The following is an 18039-nucleotide window of genomic DNA, read 5'->3' as shown; positions in this document are numbered from 1 at the left end:
GTGCATCACCTGAGGTCAGGAGTTCGAGACCAGCCTGGCCAACCTGGTGAAACACTGTCTCTTAAAAAAAAAAAAAGGTAAAATAAATAAATAAAAATTTTTTTTTAATGGCAGTGAGTCTCATCTCCCAATGCCTTTCAAAGTGTTATTCACAAAACAACCCAGTAACTGGTAAAAAGGACTCCTAGTCCTTCATTCTGGCATTCTAAGACAGAACAAAAACTGACATCTCTAATGGCTGCTTCCTTTTTATTTTTCAATTACCTTCCTATCAGGCCAAAGCAGTGGTTCTCACTCTGGCTGTGCATTAGGATCATCTGCAGTGCTTCTAAAAAGTACTGATACAGCTGGTGGCTCATGCCTGTAATCCCAGCACTTTGGGAGGCTGAGGCAGGCAATCACTTGAGGTCAGGAGTTCAAGACCAGCCTGGCCAACATGGCGAAACACTGTCTCTACTAAAAACACAAAATTTTTAGCTGAGCATGGTGGTGCACCTCCCAGCTACTTGGGAGGCTAAGGTGGGAGAATCGCTTGAACCCAGAAGGTGGAGGTTGCAGTTAGCCAAGATCGCACCACTGCACTCCACCCTGGGCAACAGAATGAGACTCCATCTCTAAAATAAAACAAAATTAAATTAAATTAAATAAATAAAAAATACTGATGCCTGGGGCTGGGCACAGTAGCTCACGCCTGTAATTCCAGTGCTTTGAGAGGCCAAGATAGAAGGCCTGCTTGACGCCAGGACTTTAAGACCAGCCTGGGCAACATGGCAAGACCATCTCTACCCATAAAAAGTCTAAAAAATTAGCCGGGCATTGTGGCACACTCCCGTAGTTGTAGACACTCAGGAGGCTGAGGTGGGAGGATATCTTTCGCCCAGGATTTCAAAGTTGCAGTTAACTGTGTTGGTGTCACTGCATTCTAGCCTGGGCAACAGTGCAAGACCTTGTCTCAGACAAAATTTTCAGAAGTACTGATGCCTGAGACCCACCTCCAGAGTATAAGATTCTTTTTTTTTTTTTTGAGACAGAGTTTTGCTCTTGTTACCCAGGTTGGAGTGCAATGGCACGATCTCGGCTCACCACAACCTCCGCCTTCTGGGTTCAAGCAATTCTCCTGCCTCAGCATCCTGAGTAGCTGAGATTACAGGCACGCGCCACCATGCCCAGCTAATTTTTTGTATTCTTAGTAGAGACGGGGTTTCACCATGTTGACCAGGATGGTCTCGATCTCTTGACCTCGTGATCCACCCGCCTCGGCCTCCCAAAGTGCTGGGATTACAGGCTTGAGCTACCGCACCCGGCCAGAGTATAAGATTCTACTGGTCTGAGGTGAGGCCTGGGGATAAGTTTGTAGAAGTCCCCAGATGATTCTACTATGCAGGCACCTAAACAGGTGGCTAACCTGCATGGCAGCTTCATATATTGGCTCCCAAGCAAGTGTGGAGAAGAGAGTCACCATTACAAATTGAAGGAATGTGATTAAAAGTAATATTACATGCTCTGAAAGCCGTAAAATGGTATCACAATGCCAGGTCTTGAGGGCAAGCCAACCAGCATCAACAAGAAAAAGTTGAAAAGAAAAATTACTGAAGCCTTTTGTGAATCACGGCTTCTTCTCCTGTTGAAATCTATCACCTTTAAGCAAAAAGGTGATCGATTTGGTTATAAATTATAAATTCTAGAGAACAAGAAGTTCATGTAAACTTAGAAAGAAAAAGCAGATTCAGGCCGGGCGTGGTGGCTCACGCCTATAATCCCAACACTTTGGGAGGCCAAGGCGGGCGGATCACAAGGTCAAGAGATTGAGACCATCCTGGCCAACATGGTAAAACCCCATCTCGACTAAAAATACAAAAATTAGCTGGGCGTGGTGTCGCGCACCTGTAGTCCCAGCTGCTCGGGAGGCTGAGGCAGGAGAACTTCTTGAACCCAGGAGGCAGAGGTTGTGGTGAGCCGAGATCAACCCACTGCACTCCAGCCTGGCGCCTGGCGATGGAACAAGACTGTCTCAAAAAAGAAAAAAAAAGAAAAAGCAGATTCAATCTCCCTATGGGAGTCTGACTATTATGACTACCTACAGAGTGGATTTTGTCCAGAGGGTCATACCTTGTCCTCTGCATTCCTAGCCTACAGCAGCCACTGAGCACGTATCCTGTGGTAATCCCAGGATTGGCTATTCACCCATGGACACCCAGACTCACCTGCTGTGAGGAAATGGCTGCCAAATGACACGTGACCTAACCCTTACTTACAAACTTTTACTTACTTATAGGGCTTTTGGTTTGTTTTTGTTTTTGAGACAGAATCTCACTCTGTTGCCTAGGTGGGAAGGCTGGAGTGCAGTGGCACAATCTCAGCTCACTGCAACCTCTCCGTCCTGGGTTCAAGTGATTCTCCTGCCTTAGCCTCCCAAGTAGCTGGGATTACAGGCATTTAACTCACCACGCCTGGCTAATTTTTGTATTTTTAGTAAAGATGGAGTTTTGTCATGTTGGCCAGGCTGGTCTCAAACTCCTGACCTCAGGTGATCCACCCACCTCAGCCTCCCAAAGTGCTGGGATTACAGGTGTGAGCCACCATGCCCGTTCTATAGGGTGTTTTTTGTAAAAGAAAAACTGAATTACAGTAAATGGTAACTGGGTCAGCCTCACATTACAAAAAGGAATTTCAATAGTCTGTCTCCATTAAAAACAGAAAATTAAAGGGCAAATTACAGATTCTGAGTTTAACAAAGTTAGTTCAACTTCTGCCCACTGAAAGGATAGAGACTCTTGGATTTTGTCTTGTTTTGAGACAAGAGTCTCACTCTGTCGTGCAGGCTGGAGTGCAGTGGCGTGATCTTGGCTCAGTGCAACCTCTGTCTCCCAGATTCAAGCAATTCTCCTGCCTCAGCTCCCAAATAGCTGGGACTACAGGTGTGTGTCACCACACTGGGCCAATTTTTTGTATTTTTAGTAGAGACGGGGTTTCACCATGTTAGCCAGGATGGTCTCCATCTCCTGACCTTGTGATTCGCCTGCCTCGGCCTCTCAAAGTGCTAGGATTACAGGGGTGAGCCACCATGCCCAGCCTGGACTCTTGTCTTAACACGAATGAAGATGTGGAAAGCACCAGGTACTTCTGAGATGAAAGCCTACACCCAGCAACCAGCTGCAGGTATCTACCCTATTCCACACTGCCAGTCTGCTGGTCTCGTCACCCACAACTACAAGGCAACAGTGAGACTGGCCCCAGAAACCATGAGCTCCTCATTTGTCAGAATCTCACTTGGAAGGCTTATTAGGCTTTTATCACGTGCAGATTCATGGGACTTCTTTCCTGAAAAGGAACACCAGGAAGACAAAGTATCAATTTTCCAGAGTTCGGAGTCACATCTGAAACTGAACTACAGCAACACTGTGGAAAGCTAGACAATTGAGTTCCAATTTCTCTAGTTTCAACTCTGTAATGGTAATATCTCATTGTTATTTTTAAGTGTTTTTTTTTTTTGAGACAGAGTCTTGCTGTCACCAGGCAACAGGTGCCAGGATGGAGTACAGTGGTGCAATCTCGGCTCACTGCAACTTCTTCCTCCCGGGCTCAAGCAATTCTTCTCCTGCCTCAGCCTCCTAAATAATCCCTTAGCTGGGATTACTGGTGCATGCCACCATGCCCAGCTAATTTTGTATTTTTTAGTAGAGACAGGGTTTCACCATGTTGGCCAGGATGGTCTCCATCTCTTGACCTCATGATCTACCTGCCTTGACCTCCTAAAATGCTGGGATTCCAGGCGTGAGCCATGTGCCTGGCCTACTTTTAGGTGTTTTTATTGTACCCACTACAAATCCTTTGTGGAATAAGATAGGACATAAATAAGTGAATAAAATAAAATCTCCCATTATCTGTGCCATGAAAAGAGATAATGGGAGTTTTCTTGTCTTCAAGGTGAAAACAAACTGGTACCCAAGTAGATAAGCAATTAAATCCACAGTAGAAAAGCAATGTGGCATAAAAAAGCACGTATTTAGAACCTGGATGGCATAAACCCGTGGAGGTACAAGGACCTTCTTAGAAGGTACCTACTCCAGTCACTCACACAAGGAGAGAGTGAGTGCACTTGGCCTGCGTGGACACTTTCAGCAGAGAGAGCACACTGTCTCACGAGGTATCCTAGTCCACTAGTGGAGAGCTCTAACTAATTATTAAAGTTTTTTTGTTTTTCTTTATTTTGAGACAGCCTGTCGCCCAGGCTGGAGTACAGTGGCACCATCTTGGCTCACTGCAACCTCTGACTCCTGGGTTCAAGCATTCTCCTGCCTCAGCCTCCTGAGTAGCTGGGACTACAGGTGTGTGTAGTATCATGCCTGGCTAATTTTTTGTATTTTTAGTACAGATGGGGTTTTACTGTGTTAGCCAGGATGGTCTCAATCTCCTGACCTCGCGCTCCACCTGCCTTGGCCTCCCAAAGTGTTGGGATTACAGGCGTGAGCCACTGCACCTGGCCTTATTAAAGGTTTTAAGGAGCCAAACACTACCTTCCAAACCTCTTCTACCCACTGATCTCAGACAGTCCTAATGCAACAGGAAATCCACATCCCACAATATCTTCCCCAGTCTTCTGTCTTCCATTCTAGATATCCCCAGTACTTTTCATGTAAACAACCAGTTACACTTTGCTCTTACTGCCTCTGGAGATTTCCAGTTTATTTATATGGCTTCTTAAAGCCATGCATCCAAAAACACAGTAGCTTTTCCATCTCCTCCTCCCCATAACAGTTACCTCTGGCTCATCTCGCCAGTCCACATTCAGCTCCTGGTCAAAGCCCCGGAGTGTCAGACCCAAGCCTCTTCGACCTTTCTGATTGGAAGCCTCAACAATGTCCTTCCGACCCTGGCTATATTTACCCAATCCTTCACCTTCCCTGAAGCCCATCTTGGCCTGAAAAAGAGAAGTAACAGAGCACAATTAATTAGGTCCATCACATGCCAAACAGTGTGCTAAAACCTAAGAAATATAAATGAGTAAGGTCTAAAGTTTGTCTTAGCCTAATGAAGAAAAAAAGCATAAATAAATAACTGCAGTATAACTGTGGGCCCAATGGCTGGCTGTTCTGGAGGTTAAAGTCTAGGGCAACCAGAAACTGGATAAATGAGAAGGGACTTCATAGCCATAATTAAAAGCACCCAGAGTACTTAATGAATCTCATTGGACATTCGCACAACTTACTCTTCCAGCTAATTTGTCTGATTAACTGAGAAACAGATCTAGAGTAGAGTTGATAAAGAGAACATAATTTAAAATGGAACCGCTTCAAGCAGTAACTTCTACCTTACCCTTATCCAGTCAAACAGCCTTACTAGGCAAGGATAAGTGGCTTTGCAGGAGCCCACTTAAGAGAAGAACTATGAAGTCTCAGCAGATTTTAGCCAAAAAAAAAAAAAAAAAAAATGAACTAAAAACTTGGCTCATGTAAAAGTGAGGTATGGGAAGTACTAAAATACCCTGGGACAAAAGCCGTTTTTTAAATGTCACAACTATCTATAAGCTCATACTAAACTTTAGAGCTACTGAGTCCAGGTATATATCCCAAAGATTAGACTTGAATCCCAAACCCCACAGACTCCTGCCTAATTTTAAAAAAACTCCAATCCTAAGAAGATCTAAATTTCCCTGGAGGGTCTATATCCCCTCTGAAAGGGGTATTACCAGCTAAAGAGCTGGATGGAATTCCTATTGTAGCCACAAATACTTTACCCAGGTCAAACAGACTGACTGAGCCACAAGCCTCCCCATCTTTAACTTCCCCAAAGCTTGTGGCCTCCAAACTAGAGTCCTGACCTATGACTTTAGCAGTGACAATTCTCATTCTTAAATGAATCCAAGAGAAAATGGAGGGGTTAACTATAATATTTCTCTTTCTTTCTTTCTTTCTTTTTCTTTTTTTGAGACAGAGTCTCACTCTATTAACCAGGCTAGAATGCAGTGGCTCGATCTCAGCTTACTGCAACCTCTGCCTCTCAGGTTCAAGCAATTCTCCTGACTCAGCTTCCTGAGTGTAGCTGGGATTACAGGCACCTGCTACCACACCCAGTTAATTTTCTATATTTTTAGTAGAGATGGGGTTTCACCATGTTGGCCAGGATGGTCTCAAACTCCTGACCTCAAGTGATCAACCCGCCTCGGCCTCCCAAAGTGCTGGGATTACAGGCGTCAGCCACCGCACCCGGCCCAACTATAATATGTCTAAAGCTAGACAGAAGGTAAACTGGGATTCCTCTAATGTCTGCACATACACTAAGGAATGTGAACAGGTCTTCCTATTTGCCATTCTTCTTGTGATATATCGATGAGGTATGAAAGTTGGGAAAGAGAATTGGACCTTGTTTCAGAAACAGAATAAATTGAATGTTTCCATTTATTTTAGGCATCTGGGACTGAACAGGATTTTAGTCATTTCTTTTGAGACCACTCACTAGAGCAAAAATTCACAGCAAGAAGCTTCTTTACCCACTGACAAACATCCATGTTTAGGGAAGTATGTTCACACGTTAATAATAAGAATTCATTACTAAGGATACGAAAAGGTGATCAAGTCCTGGACAGACCAGCAGAACCAGGCCTAAGCAGTCGCTTCCCATAGATGATACAAATGTGACAGATACTTCTATCAAGAAGTGGGCCACACTCTGCTAAATTTCAGTAGCTGATAAGCAAAGGAAAAACCTATGGCCAAACTTTTCTTCTTTTCATACCAAGACAAATTGCCCTTCTTTCACTCTGCTGTTGGGGATTGAGAAACCCAACCCAAGCACTAACATAACATACCATAAGCTTCTGGGAGACACTATTATACATGGAGTAGCGAGAAGAAGTTCCCTCCACAAGGGAGTCTGCTTTGAATGCATCGTCGAAAGAGTCAGAGCTGCGTTGTTTCCCCTCGGTCTCACTGTCAGACCCACTAAGGCTTGTAGCAGATGCTGAAAAAGAAAAAGAAAAATGTTTAGGTAGGTTTATGCCACAAAATGGCCTCCAGAAGTTAAAGTTTCATTTATTCAACTACTGTCCAGTGTACACATAGCATACATGAAGTTCATTAAATGACCCAAGGTCAAATTACTAGCTATGTAATAATCTTGGGCAAGTCACCACTGAAAGTTCCTAATGGACTTGACACAATGGGAGCTCAAAATTAACAGTTTTCCTTCCCCACCCTTTCAGTTTATTCTACTACAAAACTGGAACAGTAATACCTGCTTCACAGGATTGTTTAAAGATTCAGTGAAATAGTGGGCCAGGCATGGTGGCTCATGCCTGTAATCCCACAACTCTGGGAGGCCAAGGAGAGCAGATCACTTGAGGTCAGGAGTTCTAGATCAGCCTGGCCAACATGGTGAAACCCCGTCTCTACTAAAAATAGAAAAATTAGCTAGGTGTGGTAGTGCATGCCTATAATCCCAGCTACTTGGGAGGCTGAGGCAGGAGAATTGCTTGAACCCGGGAGGCAGAGGTTGCAGTGAGCCAAGATTGAGCCACTGCACTCCAGCCTGGGCAAAAAGAGTGAGATTCCATCTCAAAAAAAAAAAAAGTACATTGTCAAATATAAAGTGTATTTACTGAAGACATGGTTGTTACTTCTGCTGTTGGTAGTTATTAATTGAATAACAATATCCAAACATTGATGCCTGATTCCATTTTCAACAATTCCATCATAAGGCTAACATTTTTATTTTTTATAACTGCAAAAAGAGCTTTTCAAAGGAAGATATACAAGAAGACCAATAAAATTGATTATTCACACATTCAGGGGTTGGCACTTGGAGACAGAATACCAAAACGATTACTTGGAACTAGTGAAAGCGAAAAGTAAAACTTGAATTACATTTTTATATCATGAGAGTTTACGCTGGCTTTTTTTATTTTTTGACTTATGAACCACATGAATATATTATCTATTACAGTTTAAAATAAGTATGCAAAACTGACAGTAATGTGGCGTATTTCCTTTGAAGAAGGGACATCACTGAGAAATGGTGTTGATTCAAAACTTGGCTGCTTGTGAGAAGTGCTGAGGGAAAGGCACAGAAGGCAGTGTGTAAAAACATTTTTTAGGCCGGGCGCGGTAGCTCACGCCTGTAATACCAGCACTTTGGGAGGCCGAGGTGGGTGGATCACGAGGTCAAGAGATTGAGACCATCCTGGTCAACATGGTGAAACCCCGTCTCTACTAAAAATACAAAAATTAGCTGGGCATGGTGGCGCGTGCCTGTAATCCCAGCTACTCAGGAGGCTGAGGCAGGAGAATTGCCTGAACCCAGGAGGCGGAGGTTGCAGTGAGCCGAGATCGCGCCATGGCACTCCAGCCTGGGTAACAAGAGCGAAACCAGTCTCAAAAAAAAAAAAAAAATTTTTTTAATAGACCCGAGGTATTCACTATTCAGGTATTTCTAATTTGAAGATTACATCACTGATTCATTCATTTCCCTACCAGAACAAAAACCTGCTAAAGGTTGACATTCAAGAAGAATGAAGCTTTCCTCAGCACCCCAGGCCTAACTGATTCTCCCTCCACTGTGCTCCAGTAGCACCAGTGTCATTGGCACAGCACTCATCACACTGCCTTAGAGCCAGTTACTGTTTGCCACCTGCTGTCCCCACTGTACAGGGTCACTCCTGGAGAGCAGGAACTCTGTCACAGTCAATTCTGTACCCAACACCTGGACTGAGACTTTCCACTTAATAGAAATTAATTAAATGATTACTGTAGTAAATGTAGAGATGTGTCCGCCAAGTGTCGCTTTCCTAAGGACCTACGTAGTGTATAACTCCTTAAGATATTTCCTCTTGTAAGTAGTGTTAGCTGTTCAGGCCTCAAAAGTTTAAGGACAGCCAGGCATGGTGGCTCACACCTGTAATCCCAGCACTTTCGGAGGCCAAGGTGGGCGGATCACAGGTTGAGCAATCAAGACCATCCTGGCCAACATGGTGAAACCCCGTCTCTACTAAAAATACAAAAATTAGCCGGGTGTGGTAGCACGAGCATGTAGTCCCAGCTACTCGGGAGGCTGAGGCAGAAGAATCGCTTGAACCTGGGAGGCGGAGGTTGCAGTGAGCCGAGACTACACCACTGCAATCCAGCCTGGCGACCAGAGCAAGACTCCGTCTCAAAAAAAATGTTCAGGGATGAGAATGGGATCTCTCTATCTTAACAGAGAGGGGAGCCCTCCTGGGGCTATGATTTAGCGACCCGCCCCACCACCACCAGTAGGTTGAATTAGTACATCTGCCATAGTTCAGAACACTGATACTGCTTAAAAGATCAGACTACTACACTGGTTCAGCACCTATTCTATAAAAGATCATGCCATATGTAATGGGGTACTATGCAAAAGTAACAACCTCAGAGATCTTAAAAATCTAATAGATAAATATGCATTTCAAGGATATAATGTTTTACAAAAGAAAGAAAAGACAAGCGAACATGTGTGATAGAATAAACTGAAAACCAAAATTCTGGCTCCTAATAAGTTAGCAAGGAGAAATTTTGGTTGAGAATGTCCCTGTATGAGAGGCACAAAATCTGCCCTTCCCTTTAAGGTGGCTATCCAATTCTCTTAACAAAGAGTTGACTTGCTTACATGAACCAATCCGGCAAACATCACACAGTGCCAGAGTGTGCCACTCAGAAAACCCAGATCATTAAGAATGAGTAACCATGGAAACCAAGAGGTGAAGCGCTATTTGTTTTGTTTCGTACTTTCCTGCATTTTCTGCGTTTGTGAGACACAAGAATGTATTAGTTTGAAAATTAGGGTAAAAAAAGCTATAAATAAATAGATTACCATTCCAAGCCTTGGGAAGAGGTTGGTTCCTTTCCAGAGAAATCTTCCAGGAGCAGCAGATCTGAGGGGAAAGACCTTCTAAGTGGCTCAAGACTGTTCCATGGCCTCTCATCTATTCTCTCATGCAGACAGAGATGCACTCTGCAACAGAGTCCCCACATGCTAAAGAACTGCACCTCCAAAGGTGTAGATTCTCTTCACTTGGTTGCTTTAATACAGAAACAGGTGGTACCAGGAACGTGGGCAGCTCCCTAAGCAAGCCCTAAAGTTCCTTTTTGGCAGCCCAGGGATCTAGGGCCCTGACTAATCACAAAGGGTTCCTGCCACCCTAGAACCTCAAAGAGAGATCTTTTGTTTTCTTCTGTCATCAGAATGTCTCTGGGCAAAAATGCCAGGGAGAACCAAATTTGAGTGGAAAGCTCACTAAGCAAATCAGTGGTGACTCTGGTGTAAAATTCCAGTATTAGATTTTGGCACAAAGACTTTTCCCTCCTACTTTTTCTCCCCAGGTGTTACCAAATGTACATTATCCTTTCCAGGTTCTAAGAGTGAGGTTAATGGGAGTAAAATATCACCCTATTATGCAATTTCTTGTAAGATCAAGAAGTGTGCCAGATAAGCAAATAAGTCTTATTTTTTTCTTTTATTCATGTGGTACACGAGGCCACTTCTTAGCTTGACGTGCTTTAAGACAAAGTACCCTAGATTACTCCTGATGTCCATAGACTGCTACAGCCATTACTTATTCTTACTCAGGGGCCTTTGAGGTCATTCTTTTCATATGAAAGGGAGACAACTGTCACGGCTGCAGCAGGAAATAAAGAGGAGGCTTAGCTTCACAAGACTGATAAAGAATTTAGCAAATATTAAGCAGATAATTTTGTAATGAGGTTCTAAATTAATAGGAGTAATAAGGTTAGTCTATTAAACTCATTCGTTTCATTAAGAATTTGCCAAAGCTGGATGGTACTCCCATTTACCTCCCAGGGAGCTCTCCTCCTAAACCTACCAGAGAGCCAAACAGTATTTGGGGTTTTAAGATTTCTTCTCTACCTGACAGAAATCACTATTAAGTCATTACAGGGAAGAAAGGTTCAACTTTACAGAGGAATCAAACGTCTCCCGGCTGTTAGCAAAAAAATGACAGTCACAAGCTGGTCACAGTGGCATGTGCCTGCAGACCCAGCTACTTGGGAGGCTGAGGTAGGAAGATCACCTGAGCTCAAGAGTTCATGGCCAGTGTGGGCAACATAGTGAGACCCTGTCTCTAAAAAAAGATAAAGAATATAGATACTATGTTTGAAAATGACAGTGACAACACCCAAAAGGGGGCAGCTCCAACCACTAATGGCCAAGGTGAGCAGCACACAGACACAGAAAAACAAATTATGAATTTTAATAAACATCATATTCTGCTTAACAACTGTTGTGAAATAAACTCATTCCTGCTTAAAGACTCAATTTCTCCTTCATGCCAGACAAATGGTAACTTGTTAGAGCAATTTAAACAGATACCGATAAAGGAAGCTTTTGATTAAGGTCATGAATCTGGGCTGACAGGAAAGCGATGGTGTTTCAGGGCAAATAGCCTATTTAGGAAAGAATTAAACCTGGTGGAGAGGAAGGTGCCTTTAATGTGATACTGGTGAAGGAGCCTGGCAACTTCCAAAGCAACTTGCTGCAGGAGGGCCCGGAGCCCACACTAGATGCACAGCTAAGGAGAGAAGAAATTTTCTTGAGGTATACACTACAGTCTCCCTGTGAAAACCAACCAAAAAGAACAAAATGGCCTCATCTGCCTCTCCTTATTTCAAAAAGTTATTTGTCAGCAAATTTGCAAGAGTGTATATACGCTTGAAAATGCCTTCAAACTCCTTTGAAAATACTCAAAAGATCACATGATGCAACAGTGGCCATGACAACAACATCCCTTTTCTTCTTTACTCTGGCCAGATGTCAGTCTTTGACCTGGCAATGCAGCTCCCATGTGAATAATGTAAAAGAAACACACTGATTAAACTAAATAGGTCTAATAATGAGTCACCACATTGATTTAGCAGAGGTAGAAGAAATAAGGTCCACACAGACAGAAATAGCAACTACTGTTTTGTTTTTCTAATTGTCCTCCCTAAAGAGCATTTTTCAATCATCTATTTGAACATTATGTTCAGGCAGAAGTGGCTGGAGTAAATGGAAACATCCCTGCTTTCATACAATGATTTCAATAGGAAAGCTGCACATACATTTCAAGGGATATGCAGACAGTAAACTACCAGGGTATACTGTCCAGGGGACGCCTAAGAGAATCTGATACAGAACATAGATGACATAAATGCTAAGTACTTAATGAAATGATCTTCTGCAGACTGGAGAAGATAAGCAAAATGGAAAATGTGAAACATTTTAAGCTTCTTGGAAAATATGCTATTGTTGCCTTTTATCAGTTCTACTCAGTACCTATTTACTGAGCTTTTACTCCAGGCCCAAGCATGGTGGGAAAGAAGGCACAGCAGTCTTGCTGATAAAGACTGCCTTCAGTTACTGCATCAATGCAGAGCTGCCCCTTCCTAAAATAAACTAACCCACGGAAATAGAGAAATGTTGGTTTGCCTTTGCCTCCCATCTCATTTTCTGCAAATGAAAGGACCAAGTGGCCTGTTGCCAGGCACATACAAGGAAATGGACATCTCTGGATTTCCACTTTTTTTTTTTTCTTTCTGAGACAGGGTCTTGCTCTGATGCCCAGGCTGGAGTACCATGGCACAATCTTGGCTCACTGCAACCTCTACTTCCTGGGCTCAAGTGATCCGCCCATCTCAGCCTCCTGAGTAACTAGATCTACACTACAGGTGCATACCACCATGCCCAGCTAATATCTGTATTTTTTTGTAGAGATGGGTTTTCACCATGTTCCCCAGGCTGGTCTCAAACTCCTGGGCTCAAGCAATCGCCTACCTTGACCTCTGAAAGTATTAAAATTATAGGCGGCCGGGCGTGGTGGCTCGCGCCTATAATCCCAGCACTTTGGGAGGCCGAGGTGGGTGGATCACAAGGTCAAGAGAGAGACCATGCTGGTCAGCAAGGTGAAACACTGTCTCTACTAAAAATACAAAAATTAGCTGGGCATGGTGGCGCTCGCCTGTAGTCCCAGCTACTCAGGAGGCTGAGGCAGGAGAATTGCCTGAACCCAGGAGGCGGAGGTTGCAGTGAGCCGAGATCGCGCCATTGCACTCCAGCCTGGGTAACAAGAGCGAAACTCCGTCTCAAAAAATAAATAAATAAATAAATAAAATTATAGGCATGAGCTACCATGCCCAGCCTGGATTTCCATTCTATACACGTAACATCAAGAGTCAATCCTTACTGAGTCATCATATAGTACCACTTCTAGACAAAGGGGAAGGGTAATCTCAATTCAATCACAAAAGCTCGAAATTTAAATCAGAATGGCTTCCTTCAAGGATCTTTATTCTTATACAATTACCTTCTTTTACCTGGGAATTGTCCTTGACTTCCTTCAAAGAGATGTTACTTGAGAGCAAATGTCCCCCAAGCTCCACTTAGAACTAGACATTACTTGTTCCCCAGACATACTCTCTCTTTTTCCCTTACAGGCCATCGCTCCCAATACCCCTATCCAAGGAGATTCTATCTTCACCATGCTGCTCAAATTCCAGGTGAGAGGTAAAATTCCCTTTCCTCAAGAATCTCCAGAACCATCGCATCCAGTAAGTTTTTGCCTTCCCACTCAGGAACTCCAATTACATACAGCCTTACCCACCTACCTGGAATCTACTGTGACTTTAAAGCAGGGGTGTCCAATCTTTTGGCTTCCCTGGGCCACACTGGAAGAACTGTCTCGGGCCACACATAAAATACACTAATACTAATGAGAGCTGTTGAGCTAAAAAAAAAAAAAAAATCCCCCCAAAATCTCATAATGTTTCTAGAAAGTTTACCAATTTGTGTTGGGTCCCATTCAAAGCCATCATGGGCCACATGCAGCCCATGGCCGCAGGCTGGACAAGCTTGCTTTAAAGCCATGAACACCTCCACACACAAAGTTGCAAGTGAGTCTCTTACTCAGCCTGGAATACAGCTGCACCAATGCTCTATTCACTGTACCCACCTGTCAAGCTTCTCTCTGGACCAGCTTCTCAGTAGCAGCTAATGAGTAACTGCCCTTGAATAAGCTTACCACTTGTGAATAAACTGTATTTCCTACTACCCTCAAATGGTGCTTCACACCCTTTCAGTCACCAATCTTTTACGAAATTTCATTCTAGTTTCCCAGTGATCCAACAGAGAATTCAATATGCAAGCCTGCTGGTGCGGTGGGTTGAATACAGTATCCCCCCCCCCCCGACAAAGCCTGTGAATGTGACCTTATTTGGAAATAGGGTCTTTCCAGATATCATCAAAAGACGTAATACTAGATTACAGCAGGCCCTATACAATGACTGATGTCCTGATAAGAAGAGGGAAATTTGGATACAGACACACACAAAGGAAATGTGGAGGCAGAGATTGGAGTTACGCTGCCACGAGCCAAGGAACACCAAGGAATGCCAGTAGCCAGCAGAAGCTAGAAGTGGTAAGTAAGGTCTTCCCAAGTGCCTTTAAGGGAACATGGCCCCACCGACACTTTGATTTTTGGACTCCAAGCTTCCAGAACTGTGAGAGAATAAATGTCTGTTGTTTTGTGTCACCCAGTTTGTAGTAATTTGTTACAGCAGCCCCAGGAAACTAATACAGCTGGTAAGTCAAGGTAAATGCAAATTTACCTTAAAGTATTTGAGGCAAGCTCCCAGATAGTTTACCACTTCTCAGAAAGCACCTATGTCAACTGTGAATAACCCTAAAAGATAGGCAAAGCAAAATGCTAGATTCAACCAGATCAGTTAAATCCTTTGATGCTTAATGCTGTGAATACAGCAATGCTCCAATACAGTTGGATGTTCCTGATCACAACTGCTGAAGGAACTGAGAAAACAATATGCATGTGAAAAGTGAGAATTAGGCTCAATTGCAGCAGCAAAGAAGCTCTCCCTTACAAAAGGCCCCAGGATCATTTACAGCTATTAAGACCACAGAGCACTCAATGCTTACACTACTAACTGGTTTAAGGCAGCAAGAGTGCCAGCTACTGAAGGACCAATAACAGAAAGAAACTTCTGGAAAAATTACCATTTTTTTATTTAAAATAAGTTTCCCCACTCTTAGTAGAATGGGAGAAGGGAAGAGAGTCTATAGCCAACATCTCTCTGTAGAGTATTCCTAATTTTCCTCAAGGGACCAACAGACAGTGGACTACAGTCTGCTCCACCCAGACACTGGGAGTTCAAATAACCAGATGGCCAGTGGCCTCAGACCACACAAGCACGCGTACCTTTCGCTCCATGATTGACAGAGGAGGGAGGTTCGTCATCGGATGTGGAGCTGAGGCTCAGGGCAAGCTCTGCAACTCTTTTCTTCTGTTTCTTGATGGGGGCAGTGCATTCTGGGTCAGTTCTCCTCTTCATCGTTAACTGTAACCATAAATCCAGACAGTCAGCTGCCCTGGGTCAGAGCCGCTGGAATCAGAGCAGGGATTCCAAAGTGTAAATCATCAATGGCACGAGATTTGGCAACTCTACACATCTTCCAATGCCAGCACTTGAATAGCCTCTTCCTAAGAATGAGATCTAGGAAGGATGCTAGCCAAGTGTTGGTTTTCAATAATAGCTGTTTTACTGGAAAATGTGGTGCTCATAGACTGAGAGAGCCCTGGGCCACTGGTGTCAAATACCAAAAAGTCACGGATCAACTTCACAAGCTATGTGGGGAAAAGACCTTGGGTACTTGTAGTTGTTCTATACTTTTGATGCAATATTGACCATGCATGGCAATGTATACTGAAAATGAACTATGAAACCTAATAAATATTAACCAGTATTCCCAAGGTGAAGGGACCATCCCAGAATGACTGTTTCATCAGCATTATTATTTTACCAGAATAATTAAGAAATTACATAATATGATAAAAATACTAGTTTTGGTTTACTTCATGTCTGAAAATATGAAAGAACTGGGAAAGTTTTTAAGCAGAATAAGGAATGGAAGCAGTGAATGGCTTAAGACTGAGGAAACAGAAGAGTGGGAAAGTTATCGGGACTGGAGGCAGCCATACCATAGAAGTGAGTTACAAAAACAGTAATTTTAAGGACAGAAATCCACCTCCACAAAAAAGAATAGAAACAGGCCAGGCACAGTGGCTCATGCCTGTAATCCCAGCACTTTGGGAGGCTGTGGCAGGAAGATCACCTGAGGTCAGGAGTTCAAGACCAGTCTGGACAATATGGTGAAACCTCATCTCTACCAAAAAAAACACAAAAGTTAGCTGGGTGGTGGCACATGCCTGTAGTCCCAGCTACTCAGGAATTACTGAGGTGGAGGCTGCAGTGAGTCGAGATTGTGCCACTGCACTCCAGCCTGGGTGGCAGAGCAAGATGCCATCTCAAAAAAAAAGAACAGAAAAGAAAGGAAACAGGCACCATGCCACCATTAATCATCCACCCCATAGTTAGGTACATGAGAGATAAGCACAAGAAAAAAATGAGATAGAATGAAGTGATTATGAAACCCTGAAATCTTAAGGAATGGTCAAGTTAAAGAGCAAGCAAGGGAAGTAGTGAATACAGTGTGGCTTAAACGCAACTGAATGGCTGTAGAGAACTCAGACAAGAGGACTCAATACAGAGTGGGTGACCAGCTGGGCCACAATCCTTAGGGAAGGCGAGGTGCGGGGGGACAAGAGGGCTACAGCATGGGTCACAGCAGAGACAGCAATAAAGTATTCAAATCCAAAAGTGTCACTGATCCCCTCAACCTCACAAAACCCTGGATCACATGTTTCAGCTCTCTCCAACTCAAGGAAGAGACAATCAACCCAATACACAATCTCCACCTTCCTGAGAAAGCAGCCTCTTAACAGACACAGGCAGGGGCTGTCCCAGGAAAGAAGAACCAGAGGCACTGAGCAAACAGAAAGCAAGACCAAGCTAAGCCACATTTCACTTTAAGCCATAGTCTTAAACACCCCAAAAGGCCCCCAGGGTGAGCTAAAGGAATGCTCATCACAGAGCCTGCTTCTAGCCATTGCAAGCGCTAAAAGCTTCTAATTCTTAAGTGACTCTGAGGAAGACTGGAAGTAGAAGAAACTCAAAGAGGACTGTGTTGCAGTAGGTGCAAGAAGAGGGGAAATAGTTGTGTGAAAGGCAGGAGATGCGGATGCTCCTCCCCAAACCACATCACCTTAGATTTGGGCCTTCCAAATCATCTCATCCAACCCAACCAACTTCCGCTGGAAAAGACGGTGGCCGCAGTGGAGGCCACACAGCTAACCAGTGTCCAGTTCAAGTGACCCACACATGCCAGAAGAATGCTCTGGCAGGGAACTTCTAAGAGGAAGGCAAGCGGCCTGGTTGCCTGCTGCCCCCGCACAAAAGGGGTTCAAATCCCCTCTGCAGTCTTCTCTCCCTGGGCCTCGGTTTGGCACTGCCACCCCTATTCAGAGAGAAGAGATGAGCTCCCATGTTCCCCCGGCCATCCCTTCATTTGAAGATAACGTGAGCGTGTGAATGTGTGCGCAGAGACGTGTGTCAGCGGCAGCTCAGGCTCCAGGGAGCCGGCGCTGGGGGTGGAAGGAGGAGGGAAGACATAAGGGGCCAGAAGGCGAGAAGAGTAACGACCGAAGGTGGGGGGCCCAGGCGGCGGTGGAGGGGAGAAGGATGCTGAGCCCGCGCGCCCGCCCGCTCGCTCCCCCCGGGCCGCGCGTCGGCACTCACGCTAAGGGGAGAGAGCGAGCTGCCGGGGAGCGGAGGGGGGGGGTCAGGCCGACACTGTCGCCGCCGCTGCCAGAGCCGCCGCCTCCTCCCTCAGTTTCGTTTCCCCACAAGCCAGCCCGGGTCCGCCAGCCGCGCCGTCGCGCTCGGGTCCCGCCCTGCGGGCTGCGCAGTCTGATGACGTCACAGGCAGCGCCGCGCCCCCGATCCTCCCAAAGTCCGGTCCTGGCCGGGGGAAAAGCTGCTGAGATTCTGGCCCGCCCCACCCCTCGACCTGGGAGGTTCAGTGGCGCCTGCGCGGAAAAGCCGCCGGTAAAAGGCTCGGAAAGGAGGTTAACTGAGTATCTTCTCTTCCGGCTCTGGGGAAGAGAAACCAATACAAAAATTTTAAGTG

General features: G+C 44.7%; 1 protein-coding gene across 6 annotated transcripts in view; it reads right to left on the bottom strand.

Annotated features, from left to right (window-relative positions):
- The window catches only part of CMTR1 (cap methyltransferase 1), a 49029-nt gene extending 31229 nt beyond the window's left edge, over positions 1 to 17800 (bottom strand). For 3 of the 6 annotated variants that reach the window (XM_035295518.3, XM_035295523.3, XM_078369082.1), the window contains exons 1-4: positions 17649 to 17800; positions 15212 to 15350; positions 6809 to 6960; positions 4763 to 4921 (exon numbers count right to left, since the gene is read on the bottom strand). In XM_035295518.3, coding sequence (XP_035151409.1) covers positions 4763 to 4921; positions 6809 to 6960; positions 15212 to 15344 — 444 coding nt within the window. In that variant the 5' untranslated portion in view covers positions 15345 to 15350; positions 17649 to 17800. Of the gene's footprint in view, positions 1 to 4762; positions 4922 to 6808; positions 6961 to 15211; positions 15396 to 17115; positions 17448 to 17648 lie in introns of those variants that run through there. The other 3 variants (XM_035295519.3, XM_078369083.1, XM_035295520.3) reach the window with 2 other exon arrangements.
- Between the last annotated feature and the right edge of the window lie 239 nt (positions 17801 to 18039).

Source organism: Callithrix jacchus, chromosome 4 (assembly GCF_049354715.1).
Source record: "Callithrix jacchus isolate 240 chromosome 4, calJac240_pri, whole genome shotgun sequence".
In the NCBI taxonomy this organism is placed as follows: Eukaryota; Metazoa; Chordata; class Mammalia; order Primates; family Cebidae; genus Callithrix; species Callithrix jacchus.
The sequence above is the reverse complement of the archived record's forward strand: the minus strand, read 5'-3'. Positions and strand labels throughout refer to the sequence as shown.